The sequence below is a fragment of the Barbus barbus genome (genome assembly GCF_936440315.1).
Source record: "Barbus barbus genome assembly, chromosome: 46".
Taxonomy (NCBI): domain Eukaryota; kingdom Metazoa; phylum Chordata; class Actinopteri; order Cypriniformes; family Cyprinidae; genus Barbus; species Barbus barbus.
This window is the reverse complement of record NC_136724.1, coordinates 20779634-20805767: the sequence shown is the minus strand read 5'-3', so window position 1 is coordinate 20805767 and position 26134 is coordinate 20779634. Positions and strand designations below refer to the sequence as shown.

At 36.3% G+C, this 26134-nt stretch overlaps 1 protein-coding gene across 3 annotated transcripts in view; it reads left to right on the top strand.

The window, feature by feature from the left end:
* The window catches only part of LOC306865214 (arf-GAP with GTPase, ANK repeat and PH domain-containing protein 3-like), a 163091-nt gene that overhangs the window by 101989 nt on the left and 34968 nt on the right, over positions 1 to 26134 (top strand). For all 3 annotated transcript variants that reach the window (XR_013783852.1, XM_079409686.1, XM_079409685.1), the window contains exons 10-12: positions 3606 to 3710; positions 7302 to 7473; positions 18024 to 18176. Coding sequence is in view for 2 of the 3 variants with exons in the window: in XM_079409686.1 (XP_079265812.1) it covers positions 3606 to 3710; positions 7302 to 7473; positions 18024 to 18176 (430 nt within the window). In the remaining variant the exon portion in view is untranslated. The remainder of the gene's footprint in view (positions 1 to 3605; positions 3711 to 7301; positions 7474 to 18023; positions 18177 to 26134) is intronic.

Here is a 26134-nt window from a genome sequence, read left to right as displayed (position 1 = left end):
TAGGAACACAGGCGTTATTGAACAAATAATGAATGGCCAGTTTAGCCTACAGATGGCTGCTGCTTCACAAATAACACTTCTAGTATAATGTTCATGATATATTGTGAACAGCAAATATAGGCGAGAATACCAGTTTGACCAAAGCACTCAACCACAACTTTCTTTACAGTGTTTTTACAGGATTATTCAATCAGTCAGAGCTGGAGAAATTAATATATAAATGGGAAGATGGCTGTGTTTTCTTACTTTATTTTTTATGTATCACTTACTGAATTTTAATTTATTTTGTTTTGTAGATTACTGTTTGCGCTGCAATAAAGTCATATAAAATAATATATACCAGGTCAAATTTTATGTATTTTATTTTGCTTTACATTATTTTATTTTATTTTCTGTGCATTTGGCAGAGTACTGTTTGAGCTGTTTTTCTTTGCTACTTTATTTTATGTTAGGCTTTTTCCAAACAGTTGTTTGAGATATTTGAATTTGCTTTTTTTCTATTTAATTAAAATTTCACTTTTTTTTTTATATTATTTTACATATTTTATTTCTCATTTTATTAACTTTATTTGTAAGCATTTGGCAGATTACTGTTTCAGCTTTTTTATTGTTTTTTAAATCTTATTTACAGTTTGAGCTGCATAAATGTAATATACTGTAACACTATATATAACAAGTCCATTTTTACATATTCTATTTCATTCTATTTTATATATTATATTTGTATGCTCAAGTTGGTTTTTAACACTTTTTCTATTTATTTTATTTTATTTACTGCTTGAGCTTACATGAATGTAATATAAAATTATATTTCTAGTTCTGTGCATATTTTCTTTTTAGCATTTGATTGATGCATTTATTAGTTACAAAGTAATGTTTAAAGTCCTTTTGAGAGACACTAAGTGTCAACAGGTTTTCAGTAGTATTTCTAGGGTGGTTGAGTAGATAGAGTTGTATTGAGGAGAGAGTATATCCATGGAGGGTTCAGATCAAGGCGAGGAGAGGATTAGGACTTGATTGTCGGGTAAACACCATGATACCCAGTTGACCCCGGGTCAGCACCTGATGTTTAGCAAGTAGTGTATTCTTCACGTGGATTAGTCCCCTTCGGGGTCGGGGCTGGCCGGTTAACACATCAGAGCCCTCCTACTCTCTCACTCCCAACAGGAAGTGGTAAAGAGCACAGGAATCTTCCCTAATCCCCTAATTAAGCCAAAACAGGCCACCCAAACCCCCTTTTGCTCCCTGCCGCCCCAACTCTGTGCACTTCCAGTCCTGGCCGGGGAGTGTTTGTCCTGGCTGGACTTTAGGGGATAAGTGCTCAGTGAGTGTTTTTTTTAAAGAACAGCGGGAGATTGATGGTGAGGCCTTGAGCAGGGGACGGGACGGAGGCTAGAAGCTTTTGAAGAGCTTGGGATCACAGCCTCTAATCCTCGTGCTCGCAGAGGTCTGAGAGAGTTCGCCGGCGCAACGGGCGAAAGAATACACACTGAGTCAGTGCACAAATTGGATTTAGCCTCTGCTCTCCCCCCACAGCACTGATGTGAGGCCCTCACAGACTTTCATGAGCACAGACTCGGAGCCGGGGCCCAATTCAACATTACTCATCAATGGAAAAGTTGTTCTGGACTGGAATTTTTTCTTTAACTAATTTACTGCTAATGTCAGAGATCAGAGGGTGGGATAATATTGTCACAAAGTTTTATATACTTTATTTTCCCCACTTATCTGAAATGAAATTATTTAATGCTTGAATTGATTGCTCTGAATTTTCTAACAACATATAATATATAATAAGTATATAAAATATATGGGTTATAAAAAATATAATATCTTTTCAATTATGTAAATTATTTAGAATGTTAATAACTTGACCGTTCTATCAATGGCAGCTCATTATAGCATAAAGATACTAAATGTGTATATATATATATATATATATATACACATACATGCATACATACAGTTGAAGTCAAAAGTTTACACACACCTTGCAGAATCTGCAAAATTAAGAGGGAAAATACAAAATGCATGCTATTGTTTATTTAGTATTGACCTGAATGAGATATTTAAAAGATGTTGACATATAGTCCACAAGAGAAAACAGTTGAATTTCTAAAAATGACCCCGTTCAAAAGTTTACATGCGCTTGATTCTTAATGCTGTGTTGTTACCTGAATGATCCACAGCTGTGATTTTTTTTTTTTTTGTTTGTTTTTTTTTGTTTAGTGATAGTTGTTCATGAGTCCCTTGTTTGTCCTGTACAGTAAAATGCATGGTTTTTCCTTCTGGAGCATCAGTGAGTGTTTTAACTTTCTGTAATAGTTGCATATGAGTCCCTCAGTCATCCTCTGTGTGAAAAGATGGATCTCAAAATCTTACAGTCATTACTGGAAAGAGTTCAAATACACAAAAATACTGGAAAACCAAAGAATTTGTGGGACCTGGAGGATTTTTCTGAAGAACAGCAAACAGTTTTACTGTACAGGACAAACAAGGGACTCATGAACAACTATCACTAAACAAAACAAACAAAAAAAAAATCACAGCTGTGGATCATTCAGCTAACAACACCGTATTAAGAATCAAGGGCATGTAAACTTTTGAACGGGGTCATTTTTAGAAATTCAACTATTTTCTCTTGTGGACTATATGTAAACATCTTTTATGAGAAATATCTTATTCAGGTTAGTACTAATAAACAATAACATGCATTTTGTATGATCCCTCTTGGTAAAATAATCAACATTTTGCAGATTCTGCAAGGTGTATGTAAACTTTTGACTTCAACTGCATATATATATATATATATATATATATATATATATATATATATATATATATATATATATATACATATACATATATATGCACACACACATGTATTTTTATATTATATGTTTTCAAAACTAGGAATGAAAAGTGGAGAGGTTGCATGGGGAAAAAATAAATATATATAATCATTTTAATAACACATTTTATATAAGGAAATAATATTTTTCGGCAGCTTATATGCAAAACTAAAAATATGCAAAACTAGGAGTGACTAAAGTGTGAGGTTTTTTGGCAGGTTATTTGAAAATGTAATGTTTTTCTGGCTGCTATGCAGGTATTATTTTTGTTGTATGATTTCAATTTGTCATTTTGGATGATTCGTTTACTAAATCAATAAATGTAAAGCACTGTTCACACCATGACAAGATCACTGAAGAAAATTAGTGGCAAAAATTTGCATGAACAAACGTGAGCGAAACATACTAAAACAAAGCATTAGTTTGACGGCAAATGTTCGATTTGATGAGTTCTGTAGGGATGCATTGTTTTTGTTTTAACAGTGTGGAAATTGACTGCGAAAATCTACACTGTGTAAATAGGCCTTAAATGTATGCAAATGAGTGTGTGTGACTCGGGTGTGAATGAGTACATGAAGCTTCACAGTGCTGCATGGGAAACTTCTGCTTTACTTTATGACTGTGTCTCGACGTCTGATCCTTCTTGATACCAATCCTGAAAATGAGTTATTAAAATGACCGAGCTGGTTATTATTCAGAGTGTTGTGTCTGATTTGAAATCTCCTCATAACTGATTGTTTTTGTCTTGAACAGGGGATTTTATTAAAAAGAAGTGGGAAGTCTCTTAATAAGGAGTGGAAGAAGAAATACGTCACGCTGTGTGACAATGGCCTTCTCACGTACCACCCCAGTTTACATGTGAGTATGCCGTCTCCTCTGCTGTCAGAAATCAGATGTCTGATTCATTTTGCTGAATTGGTTCATTTTGATGATTCAGTTCAGATTCTGTAAACTGGTTCAAATAAATGATTCACTGATTTGTGTTCAGTATAAATTCATGCGTTCCGCATCACACGTTTACCGATTGACCAACTTTTTCACAAAATACTAGTAAATTTCACAAATAATTGTTAAAACTGAACTAAATCTAAAACTGATGTTAAAATAAATTAAACTTAAATATATTTAAAAACTAATTAAAAGCACACCCAAATGAAATATAAAAAGAAATACTAAAATTGAAAATATTAAAGATATTTTTAAAAATATATATTATAGTATATAAAATTAAATTAAATAAAAACACTGCCATGTACTAAACTATCAGTTTATAAAGATTTTTGCTGTTAATTCATATCTTTTATCAAATCGGCCCTCTATAGATTTAACTTTGTAACCAGTCAACATAATTTTAACACTGTGGTAAAACCTCGTCATCATTTAAGCAAAATGATTCTTAAAGCACCATCATTTAAGAATTGGCAGATAATACATTGAATGAAACTTTAATTTTTAAAACACAAAGACTGAAACAGTATTTTTCTTGTAAAATGTAATCCAATAGTCTTTACAACTTCAAAGATATTTTTTGCTGTCTACTGTTCAAAATATTACAAAAATATGTCTCAAGTTCACAATTTAAATCCAGAAAATATTAGAATATACTTAAATACTTGCATATTAGAATAGAATTGAATATTAGAAAATATTTAAATACCCAAAACCTTAATTATTAGAGTTGGTAACTAAATCATTGTGGAACCAAATGACAGTTTATATGACATTTTTTTGGATCAGGTAGACTAAAAAAAAAAAAAAAATTTAATTAATGTAGAACTTTTTACCAAAAAAATACTATTTCAGTTTTTCAAAATTTAACTCTTAATTCAATGTTTAACCAAAATTCTTAATCTAATTAATTAAGAATTATTATAGTTCATTAATAATATTTTATGGATTCCAGATGATAAAAATGCCTACTTTTTAGCTTTTCATTTTATATACTGCACAGATTGTTGATAGATGAAGATGGTGATTTTTATTTTTTCTCTCTCTGTTTCTTATGGGGTAAGGCCTATTGTTTGTTTTGGATTTTGTAAAAACCATGAAAATAATATATATAAAAAAGAACATCCTAAGGTTCTCTGTTAGTTAGCCAGGAAAGTTTACTTCATGCCTTTAGGTTTGGAGAATGTTCCTCTAATGCTCTCCTAATGTTCTTTTAACATCTGATTTGCTTTGCTGTCAAGTTATCAACAAACACTTTGATTCGTTTGAACTCTTTTGCATAAGCAAGTTATTCACAAATCAGACCTCACATTCCAGTTAAAAACACCATGAAATCGATTATGACGTTGACGTGGCAGAACGTTTGGGTGGGACATATATCGAAGGGATAGTCTAGCATGTTTTAATGAAATTTAATTTGAATGCCTCCCAGTCGAATTATAGTTCAGATTCAGTCTAGAGCGACTCTTTGCTATTTCTGAGGTATTTTCTAGGTTTCCAGTAACACAGAGGAGAGCCGGACAGGTCAGCTGCTCTCCGGTTGCTACAGCATCGCGCGTTTCTTACGGCACTCGCCGTGGGAAATCCACAGTCAACATTCATCTCTGTCAGAACCCCTGCGTGTACTTAATACCTCCGAAAATCCCCTCTCTCTGCTTCTCCGGCTTTCTCACAAGTCCCTTCTCCACCGCTCCCTCATTTGCATACATCGCTTATCTTTGTTCTCGCGTTTCTCCGACGCTTTTAACACAGGTTAGTAATTAATTAGGGCCTCCTAAGTAAGATCCACTGGAGAAGCGGCGTACCTTGACCGTGCGAGATATGTTGCACGAGACCCGTTTAGTGGCCTCCACGGACTATGACCGAAATTAATATCTTGGCCAAACTCACGTCTCTCACATCAACCGCGTGTTTATTAGCGATATAATGCGCATCTCATGCCAGCGATGTGTGTAATAGGCGCGCGATGCCACGGGCGTCATAATCGTTAGAGGCGTTTGGGTTTGGACACCTGTGGACCACTCGTTTAGCTCAACGAGAAAGACGGGGGGAGAGAGAGACGGAAAAGACGGTTTAATTTTGCGCCGCAGCCAGCCGAGCTATCCCACAATCCCCTTCTGTTAATTCTGTCTGCTACATCAATTAAATTGTTTGTAGAAACTAATTGAATATGGCTTAATCACACATCTTAATAGCTTTCTGCGCCTCAAACTGGCTGTTAATTCCAGCAATAAAATGGAATGAGAGCGCTCACTGGGTAATTAGTACTGAGGCTTTTGAAGAAATTAGTGCTTTATGGGGCGCAATAAAAGTGAAGAGGAGTTGGCGGGAGACTTCCGAGGCCGAAATCTCTGCTCGCCTCTTTTGTGCTGAGCAGGGTGATTTGCACCTTGGCTTAACCCATTTGCGCGTCACAAACTCCCATGAAAATGGAATAGCCCGATTTAAATGGGAATGAGTCTGCTCGCGGTCATTAATGCTAATTTTGCTAATCTGCAGCAGCATGGAAACAGGTGAAATACTAGATTGCGTGGGCCTGGTGCTGCTTTGATTGTCCAAAGCTGCTGTGTTTGGTTTACAAGACCTGTAGAAAGTTTCTTAGGTTATGGATGCCCTGCATCTGTGCATTGTTTGTTCGTGTAGACTTTAGTCAAAGTTGGTGACATGTTTAATTTGAGGCAAATGAAAATGAGGCAGTGAATGATAAAAGTGCGGAGAGTTATACACTGGAATAGTTGATTTAGAAACAATTTTCTCTTAGAAATTGCTAGTAGATTTCACAAATAATTACACAAATGTGGCAGGTAGAAGGTATTTTAGAAAATAGCCAAATAGAATATTCTTGTTAAACATAATCGAATAATCTTCAGAAAAATATTTTTTAAAGTCTACCGTTAAATGTAGGTTCATTTTCAAAATATTGAAAATATGTCTTCATTTAAAAACAAAAGCTAGAAATATTAGAACATACTTAAAATCTGGAACTTAAATTATTGCGTTTTAGAATAGACTTAAGTACTAGAACCTACTTAAATACCAAAACCTTAATTACTTAATTAGAGTTGGTAACTAAACAATACTGGACCAAATAATTGTTGGTTCAGGTACACTGTAAAATAATAATTTAATTGAGTACTTTTTACAAAATATTTCTTTTTTTTCTAAGTGTAATGCTTAATTATGCATTACTTGCCATTTCTTTGTGAAATTTACTAACTTACTAATTTACTTTCTGATTGATTGTTTTTACACCAGTTGTTTTTGCATTCATCCAAAAATGAGGTTGAAATAGTGCACTAAAATAGTCTTGTTTCTACTCATTAAGAAAACTATCATGATGTTGAATTGAATTGGAACTTGAAATGTTTATTTTTGAAACTTATTGAATGGATTCTGCCTTTTACAGCCTCATTCTTGTACAAAGTGTGTCAAACGTGTTTACATTTTCCATTTTTCCCGGCCTAGATCTAAAACTGCACAATGTTGTATTTCATTTTTCAGGACTACATGCAGAACGTCCACGGTAAAGAGATCGATTTGCTGCGGACGACGGTGAAGGTGCCCGGGAAGAGGCCACCCAGAGCGGTGGCGACGGTCGCCCCTACAGCCAGCCCAAAAACCAACGGACTGACCAAAGACCGCAGCACTTTACAACTCGGCATCGGGGCCACAAGTGAGTATGATCCCCATCAGTGGTGTTATGCCTTAAAATGTATGAATTTTTTTTCATTCTTTGAAGATATTCTGTGTACAGATTGTAGCAGCATTAAATTTGACATGAAATGGTGTTCAAAACGTGACATTTGCAAGAATACTCAACAAAAAAATGCAGCAGAAGTGTTTCAATAAGAGTCAGCTGGAGGAGTTAGTGATGTCAGCCACATTATTATTATTACTTATTAAGCCACAAATCAGGTTGTTTTTATTTAAACTAAAATTTCTGACTTTATTTAAAGCCTTTATGCATAATGCATTATAAAAATATTTTGAATGCATTAATGATGCCTTGTAATGCACATTATAATGCATTGAACAATCTCATGAATAATTGTAACCGCAATTAATACATTATAACACTTATCAGTTCATTGTTACACTATAATTATTTAAAATTCGGTTATAATTATTTACAACAAACTATCATGTATTACAACACACATTATGAATAATTATAATGCATTATAACCTTTAATAACCCTTTATAATGGATTATACATAAAGGCATTAAGTCGAGTCTTACCAAATTTCAAATTCACGTTAAATTGGTTCCTCATTAAAAACATGGCATAGTTCTTATAAATATTTTAAAAAAATCAGGAACTGAGTAAACTGTCACTGATATCCATTCAGAAAACGTATGTTAGGGTGTTTACACTGCTGATTTAAATTTTTGGCTGAATTTGCTTTATTTTTGGCCTGCAAGAACCAGATTTACTCGGTGTTCACTTGAGAGGGAGTTTGGGAAGGTATAATTGGATTTAGAGAGCTGATATTAAGTGTAATTAATAAAAAAACAGGAGTAACTTTCTCCAGGGGCTCTGCAAGCTGGCACGACCACTGTGGAAACATAACCGGCCAGGACCTCAGCATCACTTAGCTGGGGCTAATTGCTTTTGCACCATTAAAGACAGGTCAGCAAGGGCTTCTGGGAATTGCAGTTTTCTGGCTGGTGTCCAGTCTTGTGTTGGATAGGGACGAGGGTTTATTAGTCACAGACACAGAAGGAGCATTTGTCGGTGTTGCTGGGCCGCATGAATCGGGTTGCTCGGAGAACCGCAAAAGTTGATATTGCTTTCAGGTTGGCAACTAATTAACCTTCAGTCGACTGCAGAGGGGAGGGTGAACGTAAGGTTGAAAGGAGGAGAATTTTGGGGCATGCAGACCTGAAATAGTCACAACACCTGGACCTGTTTTATTAGAGATTTCTGGGTAAAAGCTCAAACGTGGCCTCAGGCAGCAGATGCACACAAATAAGAGCATTAGTTAAGGCTGGTTACATTTGTATTGAGGTTAAAAGCCTAGTTGCACATATGGATGTGATGCATCACAGAAAATCAACATGAAAAAGAAATGTAATATTTTTATATTTGATTTGTTTTTCTCAAAGCATATTTCTGGTTTTATTGTGAATAGTATTCCAGATAATTGTCTTCATAATCTTTCTATATATAAGTCTTATTATTAATTTTCCCCTAAAAGTATTTTTAATTTAGTTGATGATGATGCAATTTTAGTTGGTAACAAAAATGTGAAAAACTGTAAACAAGAAAAAAAAATTTTTTTTTGAAAATGTTAAAGCATTTAAATGTATCAAACTTTAAATATTTGTCTTCATAATCTTCCTATATATAAATCTAATTACTTACTCATATAATTACTAATTTTATACATATTTTATCTTTTGATGTCTATTAAATTTAATCAGTATTATTATTCATACTTAATTACTCCAAAATTATTTAAAATTTAGTTGATCAAAATACAATTTTAGTTAGTAACAAAAATGTGAAGAATGAAAAACTGTAAACATTTTTTTTTTAAATGCATGAAACTTTAAATTTCATTTTATCCACTTAAAATATCTAGTATTGTTTTATGAACTGTTATTAATTGGACATATTACACGTAGTGCATTTTCTCGCATTACACATGCAACTTAATTCAGATTCACCTATGAATTTAATTTATCTTTGGCAATATAAATTAAAATTACATGCAAGTTGTGAATGTAATATTACATTTATGCTATCGACTAATCTAATATTAAAACTAAAAACTTGAAGTTACGAACTACAGAATTCTCACAAAAAAAAAACAACTAATATCAACTAAAAAAAATTCAGTAGCTTAGTTGATTATAATAGCACTGTCAACTTTTCATAGTCAATTCCTGAAGTTCTGTCGAGCTTAGAAATACATCATACATCATTCAAGCCTTTTTATAACCAGTTTTGACATTTTGAACTATTTTTATCGGAGAATCTATACACAAGGCGTTTTGGTCATGTTTTTACATGTTTTATATCACATTTGCAGTTCTGAGATGGCTTTTTATTGGTGTTATTTTTCAGATACGCCATTTGATCTTCGGTTTAGTGCAAATTTACTCCGTAACGCTCGGGTCCCGATTTTACACGGGCGCTTTCCCCGTTTCCATTTTCCACTCTGCACCGTATTAGATTGTGTTAATTTCCACTCGAGAGGGAAAAGGTTACGATTCACAGTGGGCCTCCGCCGAGTGGAGGACGTACACTTGATTATGCAATCTGATTTTGATTTCATTAGGCATGCAATTGATGCGAGGGAACAAAGGGGTAATTTTTCATTCATGGCGGTCTAGCTGAGCCCTGTCTTTTTCTGTAGTCTGTAATTCATACACTTCCCCCTGATCTAAAGACCATTAGGAACTCTGGGGGGTGTGTGGGATTGAGGAGATGAGGGGGGTGAGGATGAGAAAAAGAAAGAGTGAGGGAGTGAAGGAGCGCAAATGAATGAACGCATGTGTCCGCAAGTAAAAGAGTCTGTCTCGATGAGGCCCGGTCTAATCTTTCTGCTAAGTATTCACCGGAACCGTTTTAAATATGATCATTCTGCAAGCGTGCGTTCAGTTGTGTCACCGCTGACAGATATATAATATCAAAGCGCTAATGGGCCTGCCTATCAGCTTTAATCAATGACATCTGCTCTAGAGGTGTGTGTACGAGAGTGTGAGACAGAGAGATTCACGCCGAGATGCTCGTGTTCATTTACGTGTAGTACACAGGATGCAGATGAAGGTGTGCAACCTGTCCTTGTGAACTAAGATGTACCTTGTGCAGTGATAGACTGATATGCCATATTCAGTCATCTTGAGATTGTCGCAATTAGGGCTGCTCGACTATGGCAAAAATCATAATCACCATTATTTTGGTCAATATTGTCATCACAATTATGAGTGGGCCATATGATCAAAACTTTATATGTGTGATTTATTTAAAGATAGTGATACATATCAAATACATATTTCCTGTAAATAAGGTTGCTATGGCATCTACATTGTAGAGACCAGCGAAATTTCATAATTCTCAATACCACAGAGTAGGCTAGTTAGTAACATTTGTAACAAACACACAAAAAGTCCTCAGTAATCAAAAAAGCAAAGGACAGATACAATAGAATAAAAAGATACAGAATACAGAAATCCCCCTGAGGAAGCGCAAGTTCTCTTTCACGCTTTTATGAACATGAATAAATCGAATATACTTCAATAAATCAAGCAGGTCCTAATTTGCAAAAGTCATAATACATGATTTTACTGATTTGCACGTGAAATCGCAAAAATCACGAAAGCGCACTGCTGGAAAGGGGGTGGAATAATCGCTTTATCTCGATTATTGTATTTTCATAATCGTTGGAGGCCTAAATCGCAATCGTTTTTCCATTAATTGCACAGCCCTAGCTGATACATGTGAAATGCAATGAGAAAATATGACTGAATAGAGGAATTTTTCCTGCGATTTGTCAGTTTTTAAATTTATCGGTAGCTTTATCAATGGATAGTACATCCTTGTCTGTTTTCAAATAATTTTTTAGAATGTTTTCCATTTTTTTAGACCTGATAAACCAATAAATCTGCTTATATTTGGTTATTTTAGAGATGATCGTATTGACCAATAACTGTATAGTTGGCTAAACAAATTTTGACAACCATTTGTCATTTTTTTTAAACATACTGGTAGTTTTGCCAGTGGGCAGTGCATGTTATCTGTTTTAAATAATTTTTAGAATTTTTCTTGAATTTTTAGTTGTGATAATCCAATAAATTAGTTGATATTTGGTTGTTTTAGTGATGATTGCATTGTTTGATATCTGTGAATTTGGCTGAACATAACAGGATTTGTTTTACATCATATGTTAGTTTTTAAATCCAGTTGCATCTTTGTTGATAAATAGTGCATGTTTTCGTTATTTGTTTATTTAAATTATTTTTTTTTTAGTTGCAATAAACCAATAAATCAACTGATATTTGGTTATTTTAGAGATGATCGTATGTGCAGGTTTTCCCTCCATATGTCAGTTTTTAAATCTACTGGTAGTTTTGCTAGTGGGTAGTTCATGTTGTCCGTTTTAAATAATTTTTAGAATTTTTCTTGAATTTTTAGTTGTGATAAGCCAATAAATTAGTTGATATTTGGTTGTTTTAGAGGTGATCACAATGGTTGATATCTTGCATCTTTGTTGATAATGCATGTTTTCTGTTTTCAATAAACCAATAAATCAACTGATATTTTGTTATTTTAGAACTGATCACGTTTGCTGATAACTGCTCATTTGGGTGAACAGAACTGGTTTTACTTATATTGCTAACTTTGTTAATGGATAGTGAATATTTTCTGTTTTCACTTTTTTTTTTTTTTTTCAAGAATTTTAAAGAGAAATATTAGAAATGATTGATAAAAGTCCAATTGCCAATTTAAAGAAGGGTTCATTCTGCCATGCGTAGGCTAAATTTTAAATGTACTTTTTTAAATGTAATTTAATAGTGCAAATAATCAGTTTTAAAATACTTTAAGCAATGTTTTTTTTTTTTTGTGGTGAATTTCAGAAATTTTACTGTAATATTCGTTGTGCAGTTGGTTGAGGTAAATGCAAATGGCACTAATATCTAACAGATCACTGACTTATCTTACTTTTGTAGTTACTAAAACACTGTTTAAAAAGTACTTGTATACAAAATTAAGCAAGTTTAAAATGCTTTGGCAGTTGAAAAACTCCTCACCAATACAGTTTAGTAAGTACTGTGAGAATATACATCTTTTTTCGGTATTATAATGGCCACCCTTCTATCTAGCCATTCACATCAGCATCAACCAAATTTTTCGACTCCAAACCTGAAGTCAATCCCAGATCCCTCTAAATGAACAATGTTGATGTGTTTGTGCGTATAAATGTCCTCATCCAGCACTTTTATGATTGAGTCTCCTTTAACGACACTTTACCACATACGTTAGTCTCATGACAGTCTCTTTCAATAATGGCACAATCTTTTCTTTTATATGTGAGAAGGAAATAAGATGTTTTGTACGTCGCAAGTCTTTCTAAAACACTTTCAGATGCTTATTATCCAATACACCGCTTGAAATCGAATGGCCGCCATTTCTGCATTCGATGAGCTCGAGTCATACGCTCTCAATGTTGTGGCTGGAGATATCGGTTTATTGGTTGTCGCGACATTTCCGTCAGACCTGCCGTATTTGGAATGTCGAGATCATTGCAGTTTACGCAAATGGACACAATGTAATCCGTAAGTCTTTCTAAGCGGCAGAAATCCACTCGGAGGCGGTTCATCCAGGCAGCTGTCAGTTTGTAAGGGCGTCTCGGTGCCGTTTTGCCTTGACCTGAAGAGCAAATGATCTAACGAACCCCCCTCCACCCTGACCCCTCCCCCGCCCTCTCCTCCACATTAGCATGGATGCTTCATTATCTCCGCACTTGTATATAATGGCAGCAGCGGCTCAGAGGGTCAGGGCTCGCTCCACGGCTCATCAGCCATCTGACAGCGCTCGGCGAGAGAAACGAGGAGAGATGAGGAGAAATCATCGCCACCCCCTGCTAATCCATCGCCTCTACTTAACACCACAACCTCAGGCCTCCCTTCGCTAGGACCCTAATACTTAGCCTAATAGCATGTACGGATTGCAAGAAAAGAGCAAAGGAGATTTGGGTGTTTTTTTCTATACCATCTGATAATGATTTGACCGTTTGTACATGTTTACAAAACAGAACCGTTAAAGCACATAATTATCAAGTTTAGTGAAGCATTCTTCTTTAAAGGTGTAGAGTACAGTTTCTTTGACACTAGTTGCACCAAACAGAACTGCAAAAATAACTTGATCATGTTCTTTGAAGAAAAAAAAAGAGTGATATGATATTTATGTAAATTGAGTTTTATAAATATAATATATAACTTAAAAATATAATACATTATATTATAAATTCATATTACATTTTTGGTAGACAAGCTACTTTATTTCCTGGTTTCACAGACGAGGCTTAAGGCTGGTCCCAGACTAAAATGCATGTTTGAGTTGTCCTAACTGAAAATAACTTGCACTGAAGGATCTTAAAACATTGTTTTGTCTCAAGATGCACACCAGCAATGTTTTTTTTTAATAGAAGCTGTTTAAATACCCTAATTTAACTAAGGCCTAGTCCTGGCTTAAGCTAGGCCCTGTCTGTAAAACTGGGCCTATATGTTTAGAATTTTTATATTTAAAATATTTTTTTATAGATAGATCCTGTTTATGACACTTAATTTATAAGTACATAATATTATAATATATTATTAAATATATAATTAATATCATAATTATAAAAATTACATTTTGATGGATGTGTAGGTAGGTAGATAGATAAATAGATAGACGGATAGACGGATAGATGGATGGATAGACGGATAGATGGATAGATAGATGATGGACGGATAGATAGATGGATAGATGGATAGATGGATGGATAGACGGATAGATGGATAGATAGATGATGGACGGATAGATGGACGGATAGATAGATGGATAGATGGATAGATGGATGGATAGACGGATAGATGGATAGATAGATGATGGACGGATAGATAGATGGATAGATGGATGGATAGACGGATAGATGGATAGATGGATGGATAGATGGATGGATAGAAATGGTGCATCCCAAATATTTGTGATTTCATATTATAAATAGATATTATAATATAATGAAAATATATTAGATATAATGCATATAATATATATTGTTAATCAATAAATTACAAAAATGTTACTTAATTATGTAATTTATGTATTTATAATATATTAAAGATTAACAGTACAATAAATGTTTATTTAAAGATATGTCCTATAGTCAGTACCATGATGCTTAAGTGTTGTGTGTGGTTGCCAGGTTGTTGCTATGTGGTTGTAAGTCTACAGATCACTAATGCGCTAATGATTATTTCCAAGCAGGTTTCCATACACTTCTACTTCCCCTTCAGTCAGAACCGCTCAAATAAACAGAGTTTTGAAAGCGTCCCTGAGACTTTTGACTCTTTTGACTGTGTGTTTGTGAGAGTTTGCCCATCATGGTCACCTCTAGCTCTGTGTGACTACGTGTGTGAAGTGGCAGGAGATCTCGTGTACAGTCTTTGCCCTGCGCTCTCCTCTGATTTTCTCCACATTGTAATTGCATTATCCCCTGTTTTATGCAGAATTGTTCTCTGGGGACTAATTGATGGAGACATGTTTAATTCATCAATCATTAGCATCAAATTTGACAATTAGTGATGATTGTTGAATTCTTGATGGAGATGAGACATGGTTAGGGGCTTATTTTGTCTTTTTTTTTCGTACCAGCCAAGACAGAGAGAACAAAATAAAATCATAAATAACAAGAATGTGACATTATGTCCTTAAGGAGTTGTTTTGGAGCAAGGGGATATTGGACTGTCGTTTCGTTTAGTCGATTTTGAGACATGTCCTTAGACAAGAATTACTTTTCATCAAACATGTCAAAGATTTTCAGACTAAAAGGTTTATAGACTTCAGATGACTGTGTAATCCGGCTGTTTGCATGATAGAACTAGTTATAAAAATAATATTCTGTCTATCTAATATACTATCTAGTGTTGGCGAATCATCAGTTATATGAGTTGCTGAATATATTTTATAATACACTATGTATAAGTATATAAAAATCGATTATACATTTAATAGAATTATAGTATACTATATAGTAAATGCGCTTAGTTATTAACATATTTAAAACATTAACAATTTCAATTTTATTTTTAGATTACATATCTATATTTTAGTCTGCAGTGTCTTCATCCTCAGTTAGTGGGTTATAACACATTTAAGTACATTGCTGCAGGTTTTTATGAGCATTAAAGGAACATCATTGATACTCAATGGGTTTATGAACACATAGTTCATAAGCAATTTCCTCCGAAACAATAATTACCTCTTCTGCAGGATGCCAATATCGTATGGCATTGATCCGAGTAATAGCGGCGTCTTATTTAATTCGTTGGCGAGGGATCTAGTCAGGGGCAATATTATGACAGAATTAATAAAATCTTCTTTTCAACAATACTGCTGTGATTACATGTCTCCGAACAGACAAATATAAGAATAACCCTCTATTCTTTCAATTACTCACGAATTACTACTGATTGTGTCAAGGCGCTTTTTTGCCAGGCGCCAAAGTAAACTGCGAAGAACAGACTCTTGTTAGCCTAATGCGTCCTAACCATTAGCGAGAGTAATAAGTGTATCAAATTCACATAATCATGTCTAATTAGTATCAGTAATTATCTTGTTGGGTGCGAGAATATTAATCTTGCGGTCCCCATAGGGGAAGGGCGTCTCTTGCAGGGAGAGAGCGATAGAGCTTCAACCTCACGCTGTGGAGTACTTGCTAAATTAGCATGCTCCAAATCAGCGCTGCCGAGGGAGGGGAGCGAAGGAAACGTGTCGGAGAAAAAGGCAAAATTGCATAAAGCGAAAAACAACAGAGAAAGGTTTAGTCCCACTGTGAAATGCATTAGAGCCTAGTAAATAAAATATTAATGTTTTTTTGTGTGCTTTTCAAGTTTTTTTGTTGACGTGCATGTGGGTAAAACTTTTAAATGGATTTCGTGATAGGGTTTACGTTAACGCTTAAGAAATCCTTCCGATGCATAGACAAAAATCATATATCTACGGTTTCTTTAAAGCGTCAGGAGCAACCGAAGCATATAAACAGCACATTACAAAATTTAATTTTAGTAATGTGCTGTTTTTTTTAACATTTTAGTAAGAATAGGCTAACGGCAATATGAAACCAATTTGAAAATGAGCCGAGCGCAAACGATGTTGGATCTTAAAGAAACGGGCACGAAAAAATCAATACATAGGTATCCATCCGAACCTGACCTTGAGCCTCCAATGTGGAGATTTAAATATTAGCCGTCGTCTCTATCAAGCAGGGCGCCAGTTTTTCGGGAACAGGAGGAAAGGACCCCATGCGACACGGCCGGGCCAGTGAATCTGCTGATTGAAGCCAGGGAGGGCCGTCAGCACAGCCGCCGCTGCCGGGAGAGATGGATGTGTCAGGCGGAGAGTGGGGGAGAGCTAATTACCGTTCCGAGTGTATCTTGTTAATTAAGGGCTAATTAGTGGCAGCAACGCAGAGGGAGCAGGGTAGGGAGACGGGGTGAGGTGCTGACTGCTCATGTAGCACGGAGAGACAATGAGATACGAACTATATCCATAGAATCTTTACTGTAACTTCTTTAGTCCTGCATATGGTTGATACTTTATGGTTCACATCTTGTCTATAGGAAACTTGTGGTTCTGAGATTGTTTTTCTGATTGCCCTCATTTTGTTCCAAACCTGTATGAGTTTCTTTCTTCTGCTGAACACAAAAGATATTTTAGTGACCAAACACTGATGGTACCCATTGACTTCCATAGCATCGGGAAAAAAAATACTGTGGAAGTCAATGGCCACCCTCAACTGTGAGCTATCCCTTTAAATCGATTAGCTAATTATAAACTACAATAATTCCTTGAAATACCTTGGTGGTGTCATGTAAATACCTTGGTGAATGCATATGGTAGTCATTTAGTATTACAGTAAACATTTACAATTAGCAGACGCATATATCTCAGTGACTTGCATTGTATTCAAGCTATGCATTTTATCAGTTCCTGCATTCCCTGGGAATTGAACCCATGACCTTGGCGTTGCTAGCACTGTGCTCTAATGTTTGAGCTACAGGAATACTTGCATACATTGGAATATCATGGTACATGATTGTTTTGGCTTTATTGCCACATTTACTGATAAAGATAGTAGTGAGAATGGATCAATTATACTGTCAGAAAAAAAAGTACAAAAGCAGTCACTGGGGCAGTACCCGTTTAGGTAGTACTGTATACACTTTAGGTACTAATATGTATCTTTAAGGTACTACTCTCTCAGAAAAATGGTACAAAAGCTGTAACTTGGACTGCACCTTTTCAAAAACTAAAGGGTGCATATTAGTACCTAAATTAGTACCTTTTCAAAGGGTACTGCCCCAGTGACAGTTTTTTTTTACCTTTTTCCTGAGTGTACTATATATATACTTTTGGTGCTATAGTACTCTGTACTAATATGCACACAAAGGTCTGTGAAATGTGATTTGAACGTCTCTCTAACTGAATCTCTCTCTCTCTTGTTTGTCAGGCACTCCTCACTCTAACAGCAGCAGTTCCCTGCAGTCCGGGGGCTCGGCGGCTGGCGTGGCTTTGGGCACTAGTAAAGAGGGGATGCACCAGCGCTCGTTCTCTGTGTCCAGCGCAGAACAGTGGAGTGAGGCCGTTATCAGCACCACAGCAGGTCAGAGGAAAAGCCAAGAAACTTGTGCTCTACCACACTACAAATGCTTCCCTTTTTCATTTCTTTCTTATTACATTTGCTTTTCCCATTGCTTTGATATTTACAGCAGTTTTTAGGTCGTACTTCAGGGGCAGTGATTGTGGGATTATGCGTACAATATCATGCAATGAATGCATTATTATACCTGCGATTTGAGCATTAATGTTTATTTTAGTATGCCCTATATAATCCACCATGCTAATTGGTGGATTATATAAAAAAAAAAAAAAACTGCTAGATTAACAATGGTAATAACTGGAAATGCATCATCACAGTCTTTAAATAAAGTTAATTTTGAACGAAATCCACCCCAGCAAGCTTGCATTCAACTGCCTCCATTTTTGAGTGCAACGCCCACATCTCATTTTTGAGTGCAACGCCCACAAAATCCAATCAACAACCAGTGCATAGAGCCAAGGCCGGCCCTACATTATTTTTGTTTTCCAATAATTTGACTCAGATGAACTTCTATGGAATAAACATATACACAATAAGTAAACCAGTCGGGATAAACTCTGTTTGCAACAAACTAAAGGTTTTTAATCTGTTAGTCTATTAGTTGTAGTAGCTATAGAAACTATGGCACTTTTGTTTATTACTTGTATAAGTGGTTTTGCTGTTAACAAGCCAATCGCTAATCAGGATAATTTGGTAATTGCGGCTTTTTAATGGCAACTCATGTCCCGCCACCAACTGCAAATAGTCTCTCCATTTTGCCTATCCTCTCTCTCTCTCTCTTTCTCTCTCTCTCTTTCTTTCTCTCCATCCTGTCAGTGCACTTGAGTGAAGTCAAATAATATATTTGCCGGGCGTAACAACGCAGCACATTCCCCCCCACCGTCTTCACTACTTCTTTTTTTCCCCTCCCGCGTTGGAAAATGAATGCTTTACGGGGACAACATTCATCACTGGTTATTTCCCTCTCTTTGTCGGCTGGCAGTAAAAAAGCACTTAAATGCACATCAACAGAATAACAGTCATTTCCATGCATGTTTGCGCACTCGTCGTTCTCATTAGCGGCTGCTCTGTTTCTCCCCCCGCCCTCGTGCTATCGCCCTCTCCGTTTTTGTCTCTCGCCCTCTCTCTCTCTTTCTCTCCTCCCCCCCTCCTTCTGTTAGGGTCCCAGGGGCCCCGCTAGTTTAAAGAGCGCTCTTTACGAGCAAAATGGAGGCCCTGCCGCGTGGCCCCGTGGTGTCGCAGACAGAACACGATGCCGTGCGACACTCGCCCTTCTCTGCTCGTCTCCGCTTGTCGAACAATCAATTTCAGCACCACTCCGCCATCGGCCCCCCGTCTACACCCATCAGCTCCACATCCTAAAGCAGAATTACTCAAAGCGGCCGTAGCCACAGAATGAGCTGCATGTGTGTGTGTGTGTGTGTGTGTGTGACAAAGCACTTCATTAGGCCCTGGTGTAAAATAGTTATTGTCACACACAAGCACACATACTCAGACTTTTAGCTGCATCAGGATTTGGTGGATGCATTTTCTCTATGACCTGTTACCCATCAGCCTCTCGGTTCTTGCGTTTAGTGAGCGTATTATAGCTTTACAGGTCATAATGGAGATAATAGAGTTTTATATCGGAGATCTTGGGAAAGTGCACACCTAGAGAAAACCTCATTTGTTGGGTGGAAGATTGCAGGTTTTCTTTTCTGTTTTGTCGTCATTCTTGTGTTCATGTGATATGCGTTGGGGTATGGTTAGACGTGCATGCTGAACTAGATGTTCAACAACTGACTAGTGAGTAGGACGCACCAATATTTAACTACTTATTTTAATGTTAGATACTGATCAGCCAGGAATTATGTTCATACTATGGCAAATAAACAATAAATGGCTGATTCTATGCTATTTTGTTTAAATAAAAAAAAAAAAAAAAAAATCTATTTAAATGCTACAAGTGAATCAGAATCAAGAAAATCTAAATCAAATGTAATTGATGAATTACATTTAACTAAATTCATTATTAGTGTTTTTAAAAAATAATTTAAGTGTGCGTTCAATGATGGAAATCTAAATGTAAAAATAGAAAAATAAGCATGCATTAAATAGAAATTTAACACATCTTGTTACCTTTTTTTAGTGCAAGTGCTTTATAAAGGGTGAATTTAGAGATGTAAAGTACCTTTGCTCACCAAGGCTGCATTTATTTGATTAGAAATTCAGTAAATTAGTAAAATATTATTACAATTTAAAATAACTCTTTTCTATTTTAATATAGTTAATAATTTAATTTATTTCTGTGATCAAAGTTGAATTTTCAGCATCATTACTCCAGTCTTCAGTGTCACATGATCCTTCAGAAATCATTCTAATAAGCTGATTTGATGCTCGAGAAACATTTCTGACCATTATCAATTTTGAAAACAGTTGTGCTGCTTCATATTTTTGTGTAAACTATGATACATTTTTGTTTTATTTTCTATTATTTGATGAATAGAAAGTTCAAAAGAACAGCATTTATTTGAGGTGGAAATCTTTTGTAACATTTAAATGTCTCTTTTGATATATTTAATGCATCCTTGCTGAACACCAGTATTAATTTCTTTCATAACAAAATCTTACTGACCCCAAACTTTTGAGCTGTATTGTACAAAGGAAGATACAAAATAAGTTTTTATCCATACAATACAAAACATTATTACACCTCATTGACTTTCATTGTATGGAAGAAAATTTTCTTGTGTCCCATTGAAAACAGAAATTCTTGCTGGAACGACATGTATCTGTGACTGCGTATCATCAGGAATGTTTTACGCAAATTCACCTTTGATGCCCCAGTCATGCCATTATCCTTGTCAAGGGTTGAAGGTCAACCAGCAGATCAGGACTGTTGAGATGAATAGCAGTAGATTGATAATCTTCTCAAACAGTAACTATTTCCATATGATGTGAGTGTTGTTCTCTCTCTGAGCTACAGCCTCTGAATACTGATCCTTCTGATTAAATCTGCACTCTGCTCTTAGTTATATCTATGCTGCACATGCTAGAGAGTGTGACTGCGGTGTGTGTGCGCGCTTTGGAATTGTATTCTCAGCATGTATCAAACGTCTCTTAATTTTCTTGTGTACTTCACTAGTGTTTTGTTTTGTACAGTTTTAGGAACTGGGTTTTTACATTTTCTGCAAATGCAGTTTGCTAGGGTGTTCAAGGTGGTTACCAAGGTGTTGCTAGGATGTTCAAGCTGGTTACCAGGGTGTTGCTAGGGTGTTCTGGTGGTTGCTAGGTCGTTTTCATACTCTGTTGATTAGTTTATGCATTCCACATTTGTTCTGATTTGTTTCTAGCATTTTGCTATGCAGTTGCTTTGCTAGGGTATTCTGGGTGGTTACCGGGGTGTTGCTAGGGTGTTCTGGTGTAGTTTTCTTACTCTGTTGCCATTTTATGCATAGAATCCGCATTTCCACTTTTGTTCTAATTGGTTTCTGACATGTTTTTATGCAGTTGCTAGAGTGTTCTGAGTGGTTGCTTGGGTGTTGCTAAGGTGTTCTGGGTGGTTGCTAGATGGTTGTCTTACTTATTTCTGCATTTGTTTACATTAGTTGATAGCATGTTGCTCTGCAGTTGGCAGGGTGTTCTGGGTGGTTGGCTGGGTGTTGCTAAGATGTTCTAGGTGGTTGCTAGGTAGTTGTCTACGCATTTGTTCTAGTTGGTTGCTAGCATGTTGCTATGCAGTTGCTAGTGTTTTCTGGATGGTTTGTTGGGTGTTGCTAAGGTTTTTTTAGGTAGTTGTCTATGCATTTGATCTGGTTGGTTGCAAGCATGTTGCTATGCATTTGATAGGGTGGTCTGATTGGTTGGTTGGGTGTTGCAAAGGTGTTTTAGGTAGTTGCCAGGTAGTTGTCTACGCATTTGTTCTGGTTGGTTGCTAGCATGTTGCTATGCATTTGCTAGCGTATTCTGGATGGTAGATTGGGTGTTGCTAATGTGTTTTAGGTAGTTGACAGGTAGTTGTCTACGCATTTGTTCTGGTTGGTTGCTAGCATGCTGCTATGCAGTTGCTAGGGTGTTCTGGATGTTTAATTGGGTGTTGCTAAGGTGTTCTAGGTGGTTGCTAGGTAGTTGTCTACACATTTGTTCTAGTTGGTTGCTAGCAAGTTGCTATACAGTTGCTAGGGTATTCTGGATGGTTGGTTGGGTGTTGCTAGGGTTTTTTAGGTGGTTGCTAGGTAGTTGTCTACACATTTGTTCTAGTTGGTTGCTATGCAGTTGCTAGGGTATTCTGGATGGTTGGTTGGTTGGGTGTTGCTAAGGTGTTTTAGGTGGTTGCTAGGTAGTTGTCTACACATTTGTTCTAGTTGGTTGCTAGCATGTTGCTATGCAGTTGCTAGGGTGTTCTGGTGGTTACTAAGTATTTTTCTTGTTCGGCTGATCATTGTATGCCTAAAATCATTATTTATGTGTTTGTTCTTATTAGTAGTTAATATATTGCAATGTAATTGCTAGGTTCTTCTGGATGGTTGCTAGGGTGTTCCGGGTGGTTGCTAGGTAGATTTATTATGTGTTGGTCATTGTATGCATAGAATCTTTATATTCTCATTCATTCTAATTTGTTGTTAGTATGTTGCTAAGCAGTTGCTAAGGAGTTACTAGGTGATTTTCTTGTTCTGTTGATCATTTTCTGGATAGAATGCTTATTTACACATTAATTGCAGTTTTCTGGGGGGGTTTCTCTGCTGATCATTTTATGCATTTAATCATCATATTATTGGAATGATCACAATTAAGTGTGATGAACTGCTTTTAGGCTACATTTGGCTAGCCTGTAGATTAGCGTGCAGCAGCTGAGCTAGTCTAGCAGTGTGGTGCTAATCTGAAGTCTGCCGTAGTTAGGGGCGGAGAAGACGTCTCCCCTGCAGAGCTGGAGGAGGCAGCGAGCGCAGGGAGTTTGATTCCCACTCTCTGCTGTAATGAAGTTTGACATTTCGTTTGGAGAGAGCAGCGGCGTGTGCTGCCCATGCCTTGATTAGCGCTCTCTAATTGACAATAATAAGAAGGAAGTAGTGATTGTGTTCTGCACACTTTTCTCAGCATTAATTGCAGCCATTGGCATTGATTATGGACGGGGGCTGCTCACACGGCTGCCGTGTCAAGGGGTAGGAGTGGAGGGAGGGAGGGCATCATCGTCTTCCTTGCAAAATTACCGTCCGCACTGCTAGCTCTCGAATTAGCGACTGCGAGAAATCGAAGTTTCTCCTCACGTACGCTGGAAGAAAAAATTGAGAGCTATTAAGAAATGAGTTAATGTTCTTTGTTCATACCCTCCAATCTTCCCTGGCTCACCCACAGCCCTTGTCTCCAGATCCGTGCCGTAAAGTGCCGTTTTCCACTTGCTAATCGCAGGTTAGCTGACCACCTTATTTCCTGCTGCTACCTGAAGAGCGGCTTCAGCTAAACTCAGATTAGGCGGTAAATGCATGCAGGACTTCTTAAGTTTTTAGAGAGACTTTTTTGGCTTGTTTTCCAGGTAAAATACACTTACATGTAGCAACACTGCCGAAGATTAAGACTTGTTTTTGAAGACTGTGTTTTAAAGGGGTCATATGACATTGCTAAAAAGAACATTATTTTGTGTATTTGGTGTAATGCAATGTGTTTATGTGGTTTAAGGTTCAAAATACATTATTTTCCACATACTGTACATTATTGTTGCTCCTCTATGCCCCGCCTTTCTGAAACGCACCGCTTTTTACAAAGCTCATCGTTCTGAGAAGCGAGGTGTACGCTGATTGGCCAGCTATCCAGTGCGTTGTGATTGGCCGAATACCTCAAGCGTGAAACGGAAATGTTACGCCCCTCACCGTATTGTGATGGTGTGTCCCGGCACGACGACACAAAAACAATGAAACCCATTATAAACGAGGCATTTGTTGCATTCAGTGGGGACATAATTACTGATTATAATGACTTATACTGTCTTTTTACGCATCGCGTTGCATCGTGCCACGTAAACATTACCATTGATCGGAGAAACAATAAACAACAAGCACTACTCTACACAGCTCAAAACTCGCGTTTGAATAGTCAGTAGCAAATTCTTTAAATATCGAAACGTACTTACAGGCTGTGAGACTGAAGCGCCAGACTGTCCTTGCAAAGTTGAAATTGTATATACATACATACATACATACACACACACACACACACACACACACACACACACACACACACACACACACACACACACACACACACACACAGTATATGTACATACAGTATACAGGTATATATATATATATATATATATATATATATATATATATATATATATATATATATATATATATACTATATTGCCAAAAGTATTGGGTCACCCCCTTCTAATGAACATGTTTGACTACTTTAGTAATTTCCATGAGTACAATGTCTAACGTTATGATATAATGCATATAATGATATTCTAGGGATTTGTGTGCTTCTAATTTTCTTCTGTTCTAACCTGACAATGCCTTTGTGTATAAGGCACGGTTCAAAAAGACATGATTGATTCACTCAGTGTGGAAGAACTTGACTGGTCAGGACTTGACTGGGATCAGGACTTGGCTTTCTGCAGACCAGTCAAATTCTTCCACACTGACTGAATCAATCATGTCTTTTTGAACCGTGTCTTATACACAGAGGCATTGTCAGGTTAGAATAAAAAAGGGTTCTGTCCAAACTGTTGCTATAAAATTAGAAGCACACAATTCCCTAGAATATCATTATATGCTTAAACATTAGTAATTTCTATGAGTACAAATCTTAAAGTAGTCAAACATGTTCATTAGAAGGGGGTGACCCAATACTTCTGGCAATATATTGTGTGTGTATTTAGTATTTATTGTCTATTGTCTGTATTTTAAAGAACGTTATGTGATATTTTCACACCAAAAGTATGTATGTTTAGGGAACTTTTCACATATTTTGGCTAAAAACAAGATTGTCAGCTATTCAAAACTAGTCTGTTAGGCAAAAAACTATAGAATTTGTCAGAACGATATAGTATAAATATTTACCGGTCCTAAGTCTCAACAAATATTATTATGGTACCATGTCTATTAAATAAATGTTCTTAAGTTTTAAACACTTTAATAAACATGAGGTCCAAAAAGGGAACAATATTATGGTACAATAAAATATATAGAAAAGGTAGAAACAAAATGTACAAATTGTCAAAGATAAATATCCGTGATACATGAGATACTAAAGGGCAGTCAAATCAAAAGATCATAGTGGTTACATTTTGAAAATATACAGACAAGTAGCTAAAAGTGAAAATAATCAATTAAAATTAAAATGATCAAAGTACCATAAATATCAGTTTAATTCCGTTCCATAGTATAAAGGCCTGCTCACACCAAGGGTGGTAACTGTAAAAATCGTTCTCATTATTAAAGAATAGCCGAGTACACACCACAGCTATAACGATAAAGGCACAGAGATAGTTGGAATCATAAATCATATAGTTGGAATCACTTTCAAAATGATTTTTTTCCAGCTGATGAACAATAAAATCATTGACACCCAATTAGAATCAATCCTGCTATAACAGGCTCGAGAATTTTAAGAGGCAGACGCACATGCGCTTAGAATAAACGTCCGCAGGTGTGGACGCTAATATTGTTATCTTTATAGATATCATTCTTGGTGTGAATGGGGCTTAACTCAAAGCACCACGTCATTTGTAACCATCTACCGCTGTACCGTGCTACTTTTTCGTTTAGTGATGACTCTGTAAACAGAGGTTCAGATGGTTGATCTGACAAGGGCAGCCCTTCACTGTTAACCTCAACCTACACGCACAATGCCACTGCTGTCACAGCCGGAGATGGGTGCTCTTCACTGAGAGTGTGGTTGTATGTGCGAGAGCTTTTGCATGTGTGTAGTGTGTGAACAGTATTCTCAGAAGCCCTCTACCCCCAGCTGTCTGCTGTAGC